At 42.6% G+C, this 18,378-nt stretch overlaps 1 protein-coding gene across 1 annotated transcript in view; it reads right to left on the bottom strand.

The window, feature by feature from the left end:
- csmd3b (CUB and Sushi multiple domains 3b) overlaps positions 1 to 18,378 on the bottom strand; it is a 2,092,226-nt gene that overhangs the window by 1,260,731 nt on the left and 813,117 nt on the right. The window contains exon 5 of the mRNA XM_041189252.1: positions 13,800 to 14,007. Coding sequence (XP_041045186.1) covers positions 13,800 to 14,007 — 208 coding nt within the window. The remainder of the gene's footprint in view (positions 1 to 13,799; positions 14,008 to 18,378) is intronic.

Genomic DNA, 18,378 nt, shown 5'->3' with positions numbered 1-18,378 from the left:
AAGAAAAAAGATGGATATATCTTAAGATAACTATAACATACAGATGATTAAATGCAAACGCAATTCACACAATGAGTAAGGATAACTTCACACAACATAATTAGAACTTGCATTTATATAGCAGCTTTCACACAGTTAAACATCTCCAAGGTGCTTCACAGGAGTGTTATTAAAGATGAAGAGGTTGAGGGAGGAAATTCTAAAGTTTCGGGCCCAGAGAGCTGAAGGCCTGCTCACCATTAGAGGGGCGGATGAAATTGGGGATGTGCCAAGCGGGCAGAACTTTAGGAATGTAAAGAATGTAAAGTTCTCTGAGGACTCTAAGTGTCAAGGAGGTTATAGAGATGGCGGGGGGGGGGGTGGAGTTTGAGGGTCTAGAGGGACAGCACAGTAATTGCTCATTAAGCAGCAATGCCCTAGTGTTAAAATATTTAATGTTCTACAAGAGAGATGAAGAGGAATGATAAAAACAAAAAACTGCGGATGCTGGAAATCCCAAAGAAAAACAGAATTACCTGGAAAAACTCAGCAGGTTTGGCAGCATCGGCGGAGAAGAAAAGAGTTGACATTTCGAGGCCTCATGACTCTTCAACAGAACTGAGTGAATATTAGGAGAGGGGTGAAATATAAGCTGGTTTAAGGTAGGGGGGGTGGGGGGAGAGAAGTGGGAGGGGTGGTGGTTGTAGGGACAAGCAAGCAGTGATAGGAGCAGATACTCAAAAGATGTCACAGACAAAGGAACAAAGAGGTGTTGAAGGTGGTGATATTATCTAAACAAAGGTGCTAATTAAGAATGGATGGCAGGGCACTCAAGGTACAGTCCTAGTGGGGGTGGGGTGGAAAGACTAGCAGGGCATGCAAGATTTAAAAATAATGGAAATAGGTGGGAAAAGAAAAATCTGTATAAATTATTAGAAAAAACAAAAGGAAGAGGGAAGAAACGGAAAGTGTGTGGGGATGGAGGAGGGTGTTCAAGATCTAAAGTTGTTGAATTCAATATTCGGTCCGGAAGGCTGTAAAGTGCCTAGTCGGAAGATGTGCTGCTGTTCCTCCAGTTTGCGTTTTATGCCCTGCTAGTCTTTCCACTCCATCCCAACTAGAGCTGTTCCTTGAGTGCCCTGCCATCCATTGTTAATTAGCACATTCAATTAGATAATATCACCACCTTCAACACCTCTTTGTTCCTTTGTCTGTGACATCTTTTGATTATCTGCTCCTATCACTGCTTGTTTGTCCCTATAACCACCACCCCCCCCACTTCTCTCCCCCCCATCCACCCACACCACCCCCCCCCCCCGACCTGAAACCAGCTTCACTCCTCTCCTAATATTCGCTCAGTTCTGCTGAAGGGTCATGAGGACTCGAAACGTCAACTCATTTCTTCTCCGCCGATGCTGCCAGACCTGCTGAGTTTGTCCAATAAGAGGAATGATATGGACGGTATAACCCAGCTGCTTCATAGGTTCTGCTAATATCACAGAAACAGATGCAGACGTGTAGACCCTGGTATTAATCTGAAGGCTGCTTCCATGTGGGGATGGGGATGAGACAGTGGATAGTGGTGCAATTGTGAAATTGAAGGCAGCTGAACGGGTCAGAATGTGCAATCTCAAACGAATTGCACCAGTTAATTTTGACCTCCTGAGTTTTGTGTTTCTGAGCTGTGCAGCTGGTGTGCCACACATCCACTAGGTGCAATCTCAGCTGTAGTTAAAGGAATGGTACACACATTTAAATTGGAGACGTCCAGATGCATGGTAGACACAGGGCAAGAGCAGCACCCAGAGTTAATGACACCCCTCTGGAAATACTGCTGTGTGTAGTCAGGAGCAGGAGGATCAGAATTTGTCAGGAGGAAGAAACTGCAGTTCTCACCAAGGAGGCATGGTTGGAAGAAGCTAAGGAAAGCAGCAGCAGCATTGTGCCCAGGTCTTTGATGTCAAGTACAAAGCAGTTTAATGACCTAACCAGACCAAAAGAAGTATCGTTGCTGATTCAACTATATTTTTCACTCTGTGTTGCTAAGTCTTCTCCAGCACATCAGTCCTCATACCCACTCAACTTTCAGCACCATCTAGCTTCATCTTCTGTGCACTTCATCACCTCCCCATTTACCCATTCACCTTTGATAGTCACACTGAAAGCAACTCAGGGATCTGAGCAGCCTACCTCTAATTTTGTTGAAACCACATGGGATGCAAAAGGTACAAGTGGTAGGAAGCATAAGCTGAAACAATTATGCACATGAATGTTTGACAAAATGTTATGGTGTTAAGTTTCCATTTTTAAAAAATACCACCTGAAATATGTTGATGGACACCACTTCCACATCTTGCCCATTATTGCAGCCCAAAGGCCAACCTGTCCTTTCACTTGTCTCATGATGACTATCACGCAAGTCAAGACCCACTGGATGGGCTGTTTACTGTAAAGGGAGGGTTGGTGTTGGTGGTAGGAGCAGGCCATAGGATTTTATTTTTTATATCTCATACTAAGTGAACCTTTATGCCCTATTTTCATGCCCCTCCTCTGTGCTCAGGTGATCCAAAGGTGAGTGATGATTCTCTTTATTGTTCCTGCAAACCTCTTTCATTTGCACATCTGATGTTGTTGCCATGGATACTGATGATTCTCCTCTTCTGATGTGCTGACAAACACATCCAAGGAGCCTCCAATACTGATCTTGTCAATTTGAAATCCTCAAAAGTTTGAAAAAAAGTTGGGTCTGCACAAGCTTTCCCTGCCAAACTGAAAGGGCAGCTACAATAAGTATTTATCAGATAGGACAAGAACAAGTTTAAATATACTACTGACCTGCTGCTCGTAGGTGACTCTGAGCAGAATTTTGCCATCGGCGAGCAGGGAGCAGGACCCATTCACCAACACGTAAAATGACGCGGGATGACGTCGGGCAGAACCCCCAATGTCATCCCGCCCCATTTAAAATTTCAGGAAGGTGGGGGTGCAGCAAAATCAGCTCCGGGCACGCCAACCTGTCAATGGCCAATTGAGGCCATTGACAGGATCATTTAACCAATTAAAGGACCTGCCCATCCAACCTTAAGGTTGTCAGGTCGGCCAGGAGCCCCAGTGGGAGCTACAGAAAACATGAAACCTCATCCAGCGGCGGGATGAGGTTTCATGCAGGGTTTTAAAAATTGTAATAAAGTTGTTCTGTAAATTATGAACATGTCCCAACTCATGTGACATTGTCTCACTTTTAGGGATTTCCCCCCCCTCTCCCCCCCCTCCCCCCGGGCACAGGAAGCACATAGCACTTCCTGCCAGATGTCACACTGGGCGGGCCTTAATTGGCCCGCCCACGTAAAATGGCAGTGTGGCCCGCTTCTCCGGTGGGGATCGGCTCCCCACCTGCCGGCGATTGGGTCAGGCCCGCCTGCCCGACAGGCAGAATGTTCTGCCCTCTGTTTCTCTGGTCAGATTCCCAGGCCTTAAGTAAAATTTGGAGCTAAATTAAACATGCCTCTCATTTCTGAAGGATGGATATGACACGAATATCCACCCATGTTCAATTGGGAAATCTCGGACTGCAAGGGGTGGTTTTCCCTCTGGTTGAACCAGGAATTGGGAGCATTCGAGCCGGGTGGCACTGCTGCTCTAAGAATAAATTATTCTTACTCCTTGCCTATTCCCAACCCACCCATTTGTGTGAGTTGAAGTCACCATCTAGAGTAAGTTAAAGCATATTGTAGTTGTAACTAAGTGTGTAAAATGTGTTAAAAATGTGAAGCCAGCAAACTTTGCATTAAAATGAAATTGGAGAACTTCTGTAGCAATAAAGTAATTATTGTGATGTAAAAAATTAAACATTTTACCAGCAGCCAAGTAACTAAGCTGATGGCTTAATGTGTCATGGGAGCAAAGGCATATGCTTCCAATCTCCCAATTCTCTCCTCGTTCTCCCAGTGAGCTTTCCTGTCTCACCCAGTCCTGCCATAAAGTGAAAATGAAGCAGATTTATAAAGGGGATAATGGAGAAAACATAAAATGGCAGGTGTAAACCTCAAGTGCACCCCAGCAATCAACTCAAGTGAGCCAGTTGGAGACATCCATTCAAGTTGTTCCAATACATACGGGCATTTATCTGACAAAGTAGAAAATTGCCCAGCTGTGTCCTGTCCACAAAAATCAGGATAAATCCAAACTGGCTAATTACTGCCCATCAGTGTACTCTCGATCATCAGCAAAATTATGTAAGGGAATGTTGACAGTGCTATCAAACGGCATTTATCCACCAATAACCTGCTCACTGATGCTCAGTTTAGATTTGACTAAACTACTTTGTTCCAGACTGCAATACAGCCTTGGTCTAAACATGGACAAAAGAGCTGAATTCCAGAGGTGAAGTGAGAGTGACTACCCTTGACATCAAATAGTATTTGATCGAATGTGGCATTGAGAAGACTTAGCAGAATTGAAGTCAATGCAAATCAGTTGTGAGAATGAGAGTGGGATATATTTACATTTCCTGGAGGCATACCTAGCACAAGGAAAGATGGTTGGTGGAGGTAAATCACCTTAATACCGGGACATCGCAGCAGGAGCTCCTCAGGACAGTGTCCTGGACCAGCCATTTCATAGCCTTTCTTTCCATCATTGGGTCAGAAATTGAAATGTTTGCTGATGATTGCATAGTGTTTAGTTCCATTCAGAACTCAGACAGTGAAGAGTGCATGTCTGAAAGAAGCAAGACTTGGACAACATTCAGGCTTGGGTTGTTTAGTGGCAAACAGAATTCATGCCACACACACACACACACACATGCCAGGTGATTACTATCTCCAATAAGACAGAATCTAACAACCTCCCTTGGTAATGCCACTGAATGACAATCATCAAATTCCACCAATGTCAACTTCCCGGGTGTCACTATCAAACAGAAACTTAACTGGACCAGCCACATAAATAAAAGTAAAATACAGCGGGTGCTGGAAATCTGAAATAAAAACAGAAAATGCTGGACTAGAGTCATATGAGGCAGGATCTTCCAGTAGGTGATCGGGGGCGGGGCCTGCTCGCCAACGCGTAAGATGACGCGGGATGATGCCGGGTGGAACTCCCAGTGTCACCCCGTGTCATTTCCATTTTCAGGTCAGTGGGGGTGCAGCCGAGTCAGCTGCGTGGCTGCCGACCTGTCAATGGCCTATTGAGACCATTGAAAAACTAATTAAAGTCATTAATGGACCTGGCCGTCCAACCTTAAGGTTGGTTGTCAGGCCAGGAGCCCTGGTGGACTTCGGAAAAAGCATGAAACCTCATCCACGGGCAGAATGAGCTTTCATGAGGGTATTTAAATTTTTGATAAAGGTTTCAATAAAAGTTATGGACATGTCCCAACTCATTTGACAGCGTTATGAAGGGGACATGTCAGAGAAATTTTTTCATCATTTGTATGACAAATTTAAATTCCAAGCCTTGGAGATCTGTGTGCTCTTTCACACGCATTCATGAAAGAGCGCACTCCCGGATGAGGGAAACCCCACACCCGCACAGGGAGCACATGGCGCTTCTGAGTGGACATCATGCTGGGCAGGTCTTAATTGATCAGCCCATGTAAAATGGCAGCACACCTGAGGTGCGCCTGCTTCCACACTCCCCCACCCCCAGACAGGTTTAACATTTTTCCCATGGATTCGAAACGTGACCTGTTTCTCTTTCCACAGATGCTGCCAGACCTGTTGAGTTTTTCCAGCATTTTCTGTTTCATTTCAGCCACATAAATACTTTAGCTATAGGAGCCAGTCAGAGACTGGGAATTCTGTAGTGAATGGCTCACCTCCTTAGGCATTTAAGGTCTGTCCAGCATCTACAAGGCACAAATCAGGAATATGGTGAAATACTCTTCACTTGCCTGGATGAGTGCAGCTCTAACAACAATCAAGAAACTCACCACCATCCAGCTATAAAGCAGCTAACTTGATTGACATCCACCATCATAAAAATACACACCACCAGTACATGGTGGCTGCAGTGTGTACCATCTACAAGATGTGCTGCAGCAAATTTCCATGACTCGTTTGACAGCATGTTCCTAATCCTTGACATTTACCACCTAGAAGGACAAGGGCAGCATATGCACAGGAACATTCCCACTTCCAAGCTCCCCTCCAAGTCACACATCTTCCTGCATGGAATTTATCACCATTCCTTCATTGTCCCTGGAACAATATTTTGGAACTCACTCCCTATCTGCACTGTGGGAGCACCTGCACCACAAGAACCTCTGAGAAGGCAGCTCACCACCACCCTTGTAAAGGAAATTACAAATGGGCAATAAAGGCTGGACATGGCAGCTTAAAATTATATTCACAGGATGAGAGTGCAAGGAAGTTACCTGCCAGGCCATATGTATGCACAGCAGAATCACTTGACAACTGACATATACTTGGGCTGTTAGATAGGCAATGAGTTAAGTGTATGAAGACTTCTAAGGAGAGAACAACATATAAAAATGGAGGTGAGGAAGAAATAAAAAAAGTAATTTGCCCCTTAACACCATTCAACACACAATTTGACTCTGAAAAGTTAATGCATAAACCCTACAAAAACCTTCGCTGATTCCTGGACTGGTCTCAAATACTTACCAACAACAGCTTTAATTGCACAGAATTTCTGTACACTAATATTTTAGTAAAATCTGATACAATTTTTTTTCATCATGGTTTTCTATCAAGTAGTCTCAGGTTTCACATGAATAGATTATTATAGGTCAGGCTAACTATTACAACTATCTCAGCCCTAACAGTTTGGGAGAGTTGGGAAGGTGTAGTGGAACTTCATATGTAAAGCTACTTGATCATACATGTCTAACACACAACGTGCTTTCACATTTAATCATACTGATCAAGTGTAATTACAGAGAGCTTCTATATATATATATATATATATATATATGATTGTGGGATGAAACAGCCCTCTACAATCTGGTAATTACAATGCAGTAAATATCGGGCTCCAAGGTGGATTGAGAATCTTCTCACTCTGCTTCACTTCAGTGTCAAATTTGGGTGCTGGTTCAGGCTGTAATTACACTATTAACGTAGCAATTGTGCCACGTGAGGACCAATTCACAATGATACTACAGCTGTATTGCGAATGCATATTTGCAAGTCTTAATGATAATTGTATTGCCTTTTCTTATTGAATCGAAAGAAAAGCAAATTGCCATAATTCCTTGAGATAATTGAAAGCTGCAGTTTAACAATGGAGCTTCAAACCTCCTTTTTGCATGGCATCCTTCAAATTATTTGATTATTTGGAGTACACACAGCTGCTAGTGCCATCACGTCCCTTGGCAATATTTCTGTAACTCTCATGTTATTTTCAGGTCACCTCATCAACTTTGAAGATTGGCTATATTTTAATTAAATCTGCAGGTTTATCATTTTTTTTGTTAATTTATAGTGTTGACACACACCTGTGAAGATATCACATTTCAAATTGACATCAAATGAGCAAATGAGTAATTGCTAGCTGACAGAAGTCTTTAGGTCAGATAGTTTCAATATTCATAAGAAGAACATTATATATTACAATATCCCTGTTCTATCTCAGACACGATAATGAACCCAAACTGTTCAATGGTTAAGAATTTGTTGACAAAATAGTGGTGGCCAGGATTTTCAGCCCCACCTGCTGCCAGGATCTTCCAGTCCTGCCGAAAACCGATGGACTTTTGGCTGGCCCACCTCATTCCCCACGGGGAGTCCCACCATGGCGGGGCCAGGAAATTCCGGCTAGTAAATTTAATGGTGCTCATCTTTACTACTGTGCATGTTGTCCAACAAATTGTGGTGAGGAAGAGCTATCCCTTCAATTGCAAATTGCTAGAAGTTGCTGGATGATTTGCCACTACACCATTTACCTCAAAGAATCAGCAGCTCACCCTCAGACTCCCCTCGAGTTTAAAGATTAAACTCAGCTTAAACCCATTGTAGAAACTTAGGGCTCATATGCAATATCATAAGTATGAATGATGTGATAATTGTTAATACAATGCTAATCAATCTCTCCATTTCAGAAAGGGACCAATTCAATCTGTTGAATTTCATTTCTGCATTTGTAAATTCTTCTTTGGGATTTTAAAATTTTCGTTTCTTTAGTAATTTTCCTTTCTGTCTCCTTTTTCTACCTCTTTATCCTGCCTGTCTTTCCCTGTCTTTATTTCACTTTCTGTACCTGATTTGACTCTACTTCAACACCCTCTGTCATTCCTGTTTTTTTTTTTAAACCCTTAAATTTCATTGGTTAAGGAGATAAACTGTCTGTCCCCTCATTCACTATCATCCCCAGATGCCCTATTGACCTCATCAGTTTGCACTGCTAACAAATTACAGGTGAAAACATCTTTGAACTGAAGGATAAGGGGAAAAGTTTAACTAATGGGACAAGCCAGAAAATATCCCATTCCAGAAAATTCTGGGTCATTAATTATTTTGGTCCATATCAGTAACTTTTAATCAAATCTAAGTGCCAAATTTGCACTAAGTGTCATCAAATTAAGCAGTAGTTGGTCAAACACTGCAGCATCAGCGTGTTTGAGGCATTTCAGGAATATACTCTGCGGAATATGCCCATCTAAGAGGCAGTGTCCGGTGGTTCAGAATAGAGGGATAGAAAAGGACATGAGTGACCATCATAACGGGCAGCAGAAGAGATTTCACTTGGATGCAGGGAACCCCTTAGCTGTAAGACACAGTCAGCTCCTGCCATTTGCGACCCTCTCTATTACAAATTTGTTTACCCGCACGAATGTGTTTGTGCACCGGATTGTGGTTCACAGCCCCGAACCTTCGCTCATCTACGATTTAGAATGCTAAACGCTCTCCTTTCCCATGTACAAAGTGCGCACTGTGCATTTGCCATCTCTGCAGATGCGCATGTTCGCCATTCACTATTTCATCCCTCGAGATTTCGTGGGAACAGAAGCCCCACAAACAGCGGGACATTATTGTACTTAAATGTTGGACAAGTATGAAATAGAGAACAACATAACTTAGATAAGGATGGTCGCAACCAACATGGTAGCACAATGGAGCGAAAGGCGACCTGGTCTAGGAGTTACAGTAATAGCAATAGTAAAAGACTTGATAATCAGGGGGACCAGCAGCCTTTTATCCAGTTGTAACATATCTGGTCTTCAATGAGAGATCCCCTACTTTGAAACTCTGCCTCCTAGTTCTAGATTCTCCATGAGGGGAGACATCCTCTCAGCATCTACCCTGTGAATCACCCTCAGAGGCCTGTATGTTTCAAGATCACCTCTTGTTCTTCTAAACTCCAATGTGCATAGTCCCAACATATTGCAGAACAGATAGACAAGCTAAAGGTATAAGACGGAAAGCAGCCAAAAAATCATCGGCAATTTTGGAATCACTAATGTATATAGAAATAAGTTTCAACACTGGCAGAGGGAGTTTATGGTGCTAGTTAATAGATTGATGAACAAAAACCCAAGAGAAGTAATCTCTGATTGCTTTCTGTGCTATGTGCTGGACAGGTTCAAGAGAAGATGATTAAGAAGGTCAATGCTTGGCTGCATGATTGCTGTGAGAGTGGGAGAGGTTCATTGCTGGGGCATTGGAATGAATCCTGGAATAAGTGAAGGCTATAATCAAAGGAGCAGTCATCATTTGAACCAAACTGGCATACATATCCTTGGGGAGAAGGTAAATTGAGCAATGGAGTAAGATTTAAACTAATATGGCAAGGGTTGAGAAAAGGCTAGGTTTGAGACTGGAGAAGCAGAGGAGGATTAATAAAGCTAAGTGAATAGAAGCCAAAAGTTTAGCTAAAATAAATAGTAATACAATTTTACCAGAGAAGAAAGGATAAGGATGAGGCTTTGAGATTTTCTGGGACAAGCCAGAAAATATCCCATTCCAGAAAATTCTGGGCCATTAATTATTTTGGTCCATACCAGTAACTTTTAATCAAATCTAAGTGCCAAATTTGCACTAAGTGTCATCAAATTAAGCAGTAGTTGGTCAAACACTGTAGCATCAGTGTGGTTGAGGGGTTTCAGGAATATACACTGTGGAATATGCCCACCCAAGAGGCAGTGTCGGGTGGTTCAGGATAGAGGGATAGAAAAGGACATGAGTGCCTTCATTGCTCCCTGGGGCAGAGAGTTCCAAAGATCAATGACCCTCTGAGAGAGGAAAGTCCTTCTCACCTCCATCTTAAATGAGACCACTTATTTTGAAACTGTGCCTCCTAGTTTTAGACTCCCCATGAGGGGAAACATCCTCTCAATGTCTACCCTGTCAATCACCCTCAGAATACAATATATTTCAAGATCATCTCTTGTTTTTCTAAACTCCAATATGCATTGTCCCAACCTGTTCAGCCTTTCCTTACAAGATAACCCCTTCATCAAGGAATCAACTTTCTCTGAATTGCCTCCAATGCAAGTATACCACTCCTTAAATAAGGACACCAAACCTTTAAGTAGCGGTCTAGGTGCCATCTCACCAATACCCTGTACAGTTGTACCAAGGCTTCCCTACTTTTATACTCCATCCCCCTTGCAATGAAGGCCAAGATAAATGCTACATTCCTAGATGGGTGGGGTGATAGGTGAGTGAGATGTCAGGTGGATGAGTAGATAGGTGGGTGAGTGGTAGATGGGTTGAGGTGGCAGGTGGGTGAGGTGGCAGTTGGGTCTGGGGAGCAATCGCATGGTTGGGGTGGGGGGGGGTGGGGTGGGGCAGTCTGATCTGGTTGGTATTGGTAGACAGGTGGTCATGGAATGGTCTGGTGGTGGGTTGTTTGGGGGGGGGAGGAGTCATCGGATGGTCGAGTGTTGTTGAGAGGCTGAGCGGACGATCGCAAACTGGTTTCACGGCATTGTGAAACCGATTTTTTGGCTTCTCCCATATTGTCTGCTTACACCGCTGAACATGCCTGATGGCCTGATGCCAACAGGCACGGAAAACTCTCCCCTTTGTCTACCTTCCTTGATTTCCATATTTCTATTTCTGGAGATAACCTATGTCCACTGACACAGCTACCTTGACTACACTTCCTCTGACTCTAGTTCCTCTTAGGACTGCATTACATTCTCCCACTTTATCTCTGTCGCAACTTTTATGCTGATTCCAACTTCCTTATTAGTGATTCCAATATGTCATACTTTTATCTCAACCTCAAAGTATTTCCTATTTCCTTCACAATTGTTCTTATCCTTTCCCCTCCCTTTCAGAACCACAATAGGGTTCCCTTGTCTACACTTTCCATCAAATTTTCCTCCACTTCCAGTGGATCATCCTCCAGCGGTACCACTACCATATACATGTTCCTCTCCCCTCCCCACCCCTATCAGCATTCCAAAGAGATTATCAGTAAAAAAGTTGTACTGGAGAAATTAATTGGACTGAAAGTTGCTAAGCTCCCAAGACCTGATATTCTGCACCCCAGAATTTGGAAGAGGTTGCTATAGAGATAGTGGATGCATTAGTGACCATTTTCCAAAATTCTATAGATTCTGGAACGGTTCCTCAAGATTGGAAGGTAGCAAAAGAAAGCGGGGGGGGGGAGAGAAAAAAACGGAATTGCAGATCTGTTAGCCTTACATCAGTAGTAGGAAAAATGCTAGAATCTAACAGATATGCAGAGTATTTCCTAAATGGTAAGAGATTAGAAGGTGTAGATGTACAAAGGGACCTGGGTGTCCCTTTCCATAAGTTACTTAAAGCTACCGTGCAGGTGCGGCAGGCAATTAGGAAGGCTAATGGAATGTTAGCCTTTATCACAAGAGGATTTGAGTATAGGAGTACTGAAGTCTTACTTCAGTTGTATAGAAGCTTGGTTAGACCACAACCAGAGTACTGTGTACAGTTTTGGTCTCCTTACCTCAAAGGATATTATTACTATAGAAAGAGTGCAACAAAGATTCACCAGATTTGTTCTGGGGAGGCAGGACTGTCTTATGAAGAGAGACTGGGGAAACTGGGCCTGTATTCTCTAGAGTTTCTAAGAATGAGAGGTGATCTCATTGAAACCTATAAAATACTTAAAGGAATAGACAGGGTAAATGCAAGTAAGATGTTGCCCCTGGTTAGGGAGTCCAGATCCAGGGAACACAATTTCACAATAAGGGATAAGCCACTTAGGACCAAGATGAGGAGACATTTCTTTACTCAGAGGGTTGTGAATCTTTGGAATTCTCTATTCCACAGGGCTATGGAAGCTCAGTCATTGGGTATGTTTAAGATAGAGATTGATAGGTTTCTGATTAACAATAACGTAAAGGATTATGGGGATAGTGTGGATAAAAGACATTGAAATGTTCGATCAGCCATGAATGGCGGAGCAGGCTCAACTGCCTGAATGGCCTTCTCCTGTTCCTATGTTCCTAATACTCCAGATAAAACAATGATTTCCTTATATTTCTTTTAATTTAGTATATTCTATCGCTGCTCATGATGCAGTCTCCTCTATATTAGGAAGACCAAACATACATTAGGTGATCACTTTGCAGAATATCTACATTCAGTCTGCAAGAATGACTCTGAGCTTCTGGATGACTATTATTTAATTCTCCACCTGAATCACACTCTGACCTCTGTGTCCTCAGCCTCCAACACTATTCCAATGAAGCTCAAGGAAAAGCACTTTGTCTTTCAATTAGGTACTTTACAGTCTTGTGGACTCAGCATTGAGTTCAATGATTTAAGATCATAAATACTGTCCCTAATTTTTCTGACAGCAGCTGCCTTGCACCATCTTCCCTTTTGTCATCACTGTCAGCTGTGGCTCAGCTGGTCGCACTCTCACTTCTGAACCACAAGGTTGTGGGTCCAGGTGCTACTTTAAGACGTGAACACAAAAATAAATGCCAGCACTCAGTGCAGCCCTCAAAGCACCCAGCACATCCACAACACCCAGTGGAGATTAATCAGAAACTACAAAATCATAAGATGGTTAACAGCAAAGTCGGAGGCATTTTGGCCCATCACGTCCATGCCAACTCTCGGTCAGAGTAACTCACTTAGTCCCCTGCTTTCTCCCTGTTGCCCTGGAAATTCTTTTGCTATGGAGAATTATCCAATTCTCATTTGAAGGCCTTGATTGAATCTCTCAGGCAGAACATTCCACATCCTAACCATGCACCAATTAACTAAGCTAAAAGTTATGAATGGCCCCTTTGAGTCGTGCTGGTGAGGGGTCCGTTCTGCTGCTGAATGCATGTTCAGCTCTGCAAGATTAATGGAGGCTGTTGGTTAGAGTGGTGGGGCCTAAAATGGCAGAGCTGAAGTCAAATCTTCATTACATGCTGACTGATGTTACAATCTGTCTCCTTGGCATACATCTGAAGCACAATCCTTAAATCCACACTCTGCACTCACCAAATTGGTATGTGGAGTGAGCTGCACCAGAAGTGAGCGAGAGCGGTGCAGACACCTTTTCAAAAATAATTGTGATGAGATACATCAGTTGATTAGGTACCAGCAAATAACATGGCAAGTCAACTAATGCCTGACTCAGTTATTATAACTGAGTTTTAATATTTCAATCATAGTAAGTAATTATGTTGTTACGGAGTAACTATTGGTTTGCAGACCATCAACTTGCTACTATCTGAATAAATTAAATTTCCCTTCCTGCCCAATAGTATATAATCTGGTAAATTTTAGAGAACATCAAACTCATGAAATGCAGAAGGTACAAATTGCTTCAATTTTACCTTAAAAATGTATTAATTGACACATATACAAAAAACTGTTAGAAGGTTGGAAATTGTACTTATTTTTGGGAAGCAAATATTATTTACTTACCATATCGATGGTGGCTCTGACCCTTCAATTTCTAAGTAATCATATTTTTCTTCAAGCTGAAAATCTGTAAATATGATTGAAATGGTATCCCCAAGCTCTGCAGCAATAGTCCAGGTGCAGTCTGCATTATTATAATACTCGCCAGGAAAGTTTGGGCTGGAAATAATGCCACTGGATCCTTGCAGGGTTCCACCACAGCCATCTTCAGCTAGTTGGGAAAAGAAAAACATTTGTTACTTTATAGTTCTGTCATACAACAACAACATGCATTTGCATAGTGCTTTTAATATAGTAAAACATCTCAGTTCAGTTCGCAAGAGCATAATCAGACAAGGAAATTGAAACTGAGTCAAAGAAGATGTTGTACAAGTGATCAAAAGCTTGGAGCATCTTAAGGGAGAGATTTAAGGGGGGAATTCCAAAGCTAGGGACCTTGGTAACTGAAAATGGTCACCAACGTTGGGGCCAAAGGCCAAGGAGGGATTTGAACACAAAGATAAAGCGGGGAAAATTAATTCGCGTAGCACCACTTTAAAATGTGGTTGCACAAATTAATTTTCCCCCCTGAGCTTTAAAATGGAGGTGTTGGTGAATCTGGAACCAGTGTAGGTCAATGAGGTCAGGGATGATGGCTAAGCATGACTTGGTGCAGGTTAGGATATGAGCAATGGAATCTTGAATAATCTCAAGTTTACTAAAAATGGTAGATGGGAGGCCAAACCAGGAGAGCAAATTCAAAATATCATATTGAACAATGGAACACTTCAAAAGCAAATATTGATAGTGACCTGCAAAAATATGCTTCCAATTTATGCTTTTGCAATGTGATTTCCCTGCAGGCAGTATGTTTACTGTATGATTTTCAATGGATTCATCTGATGTCTGTTGCCTAAAACTATTTTTCATTTGGCATCCATGCTGGTGCTCATGGCCAACTGCTTATATGGAGGAATCCTTGGCATTCTGGGCTGAACAGATAGAGCCATTTTGGCTGAATTCAATGGCTGCAGTGGTGGCCCCATCCGGACAGCTGGTGGCAACCTTACCATGGCCAATTCCAGGAGTCCCGATGGGATTAAAGCCCAAGCAAGCACTTAAACCATCTGCCATCAGGGTTCCCAAGGCTTTCAGGACAAAGATGCTGCCTCCTAGAGCGCCAGGCCAATCAGATGATTGGCAACTCCTCAGACCCAGCAGCACCACTGGGAGCAGTGACCAGAGACCAGTGATGAGACTGCAGGAAAAATGGGATGAAGGAGAGTGATGAGAGCTCCAGATGAGAGGTAAGTGGGGCGAGGATAGGGTCATTGTGGAGGGTAGGGGCAATTCTTCCTGCAGGGCTGGAGTGCAAAGGGACTTGGGAGTCCTAGTGCAGGATTCTCTTAAGGTTAACTTGCAGGTTGAGTCGGTAGTTAAGAAGGCAAATGCAATGTTGACATTTATTTCGAGAGGACTAGAATATAAAAGCAGGGATGTGCTGCTGAGGCTTTATAAGGTCAGACCACATTTAGAATATTGTGAGCAATTTTGGGCCCTGTATATCAGGAAGGATGTGCTGGCCCTGGAGAGGGTCCTGAGGAGGTTCACGAGAATGATCCCAGGCTTAACATATGAGGAACGTTTGAGGACTCTGGGTCTATAGTCGATGGAGTTTAGAAGGATGAAGGGGGGATCTGATTGAAAATTACAGAATACTGAAAGGTCTGGATAGAGTGGACGTGGGGAAGATGTTTCCATTAGTAGGAGAGACTAGGACCCAAGGGCACAGCCTCAGAGTAAAGGGAAGACCTTTTAGAACAGAGATGAGGAAAAACTTCCTTAGCCAGAGAGTGGTGAATCAATGGAATTCATTGCCACAGAAGGCTGTGGAGGCCAGGTCACTGAGTGTATTTAAGACCTAGATAGATAGGTTCTTGATTGGTAAGGGGATCAAAGGTTACAGGGAGAAGGCGGGAGAATGGGGTTGAGAAACTTATCAGCCATGATTGAATGGCGGAGCAGACTCGATGGGCCAAATGGCCTAATTTCTGCTCCTATATCTTCTGGTCTTATGCTGCCAGTCTAGTCCTCCTCTGTTGGGCACAATGTGCCTGATCAGAAGGGAGTTCCTCCAGCTGACAGCTATACCCTGGCAGCCTTCCCAGATGGTGTGGGACCCCCCCACCACTGCTAGTAGAATACTAGCGGGGACAGAATGAGGCCCTTAATTAGCCATTTAAGATCCTCAAGTGTCCTAGAAGTAAAAAGGTAGTCCTCGACCTTTCCCACCACTGACTTAATCCGGGGGAGTTGGGAAAGTGACGGGATCTCCAACCTGTGCCTTTCTGGCCGCTCCACCCCACCTCCCAACCTTTCCCTGGGGTGGTGGGGACATTACATTCTATGCATTGTTTGGCCTTGATGCTGTCTACTTTTAAAAATCAGTCTTAATGAAAATTAGAACTTCCCCATTGCTACATTACAAGCATAGATTACAAACTTTTATTTCTCGACCAAGGGATATTCTTGTCAAAAAAATTAGCACTTGAGGTGGGATCATATGTGGTCACACTTCACTACACAGCCACTTTGCTCTGTCTCTTTTTCTTTCATGTTAAATCATCTACCAAAAGAAAAATACAAGAAATCCAGCAGACAGTAAAGAAGCAGACAATATAAATATGCACATTTGAAAGATAACTAAACTCTTTAAAATTATCTCACCACTAATATATTGAGCCCATACAATTAGTAGAATAAATTACATCTTTGAGCTTCTCCTAATGGAAGTACTAAAATGGTTAGACAATGGAAAAAGAATCTCCAAAAATTAACATATCTATGCTAAAGAAGGTGCTGGTCGTGGGATAGACCAGAACTGCTCAAGGCCTTGAAAGATCAGGTGGTGTAAGAAAGCTTGAACTGGAGATGAAGGGATACTCTTTCTTGCAAGTCAGTGAGTAACTATTTTTCAGAGCATACATCAATGCAGATGGGACGGGTTGTGAAGTGAAGTTTCACAGCCCTAATTAGACATTTGGTTCACTGATGTTGTGTGGGAGCAGGAAATGTTTACAAACTAATTTGACAGCAAGGTGGGACCAGAATGGAATGTTGGAGAAGAGAAGCAAGTTGTACAGAGGTCGAAGTGAGAAAATAGCACTAGTGTAAACAATAGGTCCAAAATAGGGGGGAACCAAACAGGGGCAAATGGGTAGCAGTATTAAATAGGTTTTCAGTGTATGTGTTTAAATGCATATAGTGTGGCAAATAAAGTTGGTGAGCTGCAGGCACAAATCACCACATGGGTCTATAACATAGTGGCTCTGAGATCTGGTTCAAGGTAGGGGAGGAAAGGAGCTTAATATCCCTAACTACAAAACATTCAGGAAAATTAGGGAAAGAAAAAAAGCTGGATGGGGAGCAGGGGATGGGAGTAGAGGCAGAAATGATTATTATTGATCAAATAAACCATAGAATAAATGAAGAATAGAGGAGTTATTATGTTGCTTGGTCCATACCGAAAGCCATCAAATAGTCGGAAAGAGGTCGAGAAGCAGATACAGAAAGATGCAAAAACTATAAGGTAGTGATAAACGAAGCCTTCAACATAAAATGGGCTGGAATCAGAACACTGTAAAACATTAACATAAAAGGAAACCCAAAAGTCTTCCATAAACATATAAATAATAAAAGGGTAGTCAAACAAAAGGTGAGCCTAATTAGGCACAAAAATTAAGAACTTAACATAAGAAATAGGACCTGAGGTTGGCCATTTGACCCTTCGATCCTGCTCCACCATTCAACAAGATCATGGCTGATCTTTTACCTCATCTCTACTTTCCTGCACCATCTGCTATCCCTTTATTCCTTCAGTAACAAAAATACTATTGCACTTTATCTTGAATACACTCAGTAACTCAACATCCATGGCTATCTGGGCACAGGATTCCAAAGACTCACAACCCTTTGAGTGAAGAAATTTCTCATCTCAGACTGAAATGGTTTTTTGTGCCTTAAAGGAAGACATATTTGTTGCAAATAATGTATTAATTCTTTAAATACTAGCCATTGATTGCCCACCTTTAATGTAATTTCCCAATCTACCTTCACCGAATCGCTTCTCAAACCTGTGTAGTTTGCTTTGTTTAGATCTAAGACCCTAGTTTTAGAGTCATAGAGTTTTTCAGCTTGGCAAGAGGCCCTTCAGCCCATTGTGTCCGCGTCGGTCTTCAAGCCCCTATCTACTCTAATCCCATTTTCCAGCGCTTGGCCCATTGCCTTATATGCTATGGAATTTCAAGTGTTCACCTAAATACTTAACTGTTGTGAGGGTTTCTTCCTGGCAGTAAGTTCCAGATACCCCCCATCCTCTGGATGAAGTTTTTTTCCCTCAAATCCCCTTAAACCTTCTGCCCCTTACCTTAACCTAAATCACTTAACTAAATCTTGTGGAGGCATTGGGCAAGCCTGAGATACTAAATTAATGCTTCACGTCTGTGATCACTCGAGAAGAGGATGCAGCAGTAAAGGAAGAGGTAATAGTATTGGAGGGGATACAAATAGAGAAAGAGGAGGTGTTTATAGTATTAAAAGGACA

Source organism: Carcharodon carcharias, chromosome 6 (assembly GCF_017639515.1).
Source record: "Carcharodon carcharias isolate sCarCar2 chromosome 6, sCarCar2.pri, whole genome shotgun sequence".
Lineage (NCBI taxonomy): Eukaryota > Metazoa > Chordata > Chondrichthyes > Lamniformes > Lamnidae > Carcharodon > Carcharodon carcharias.
This window is presented reverse-complemented; position numbering and strand designations above follow the sequence as displayed.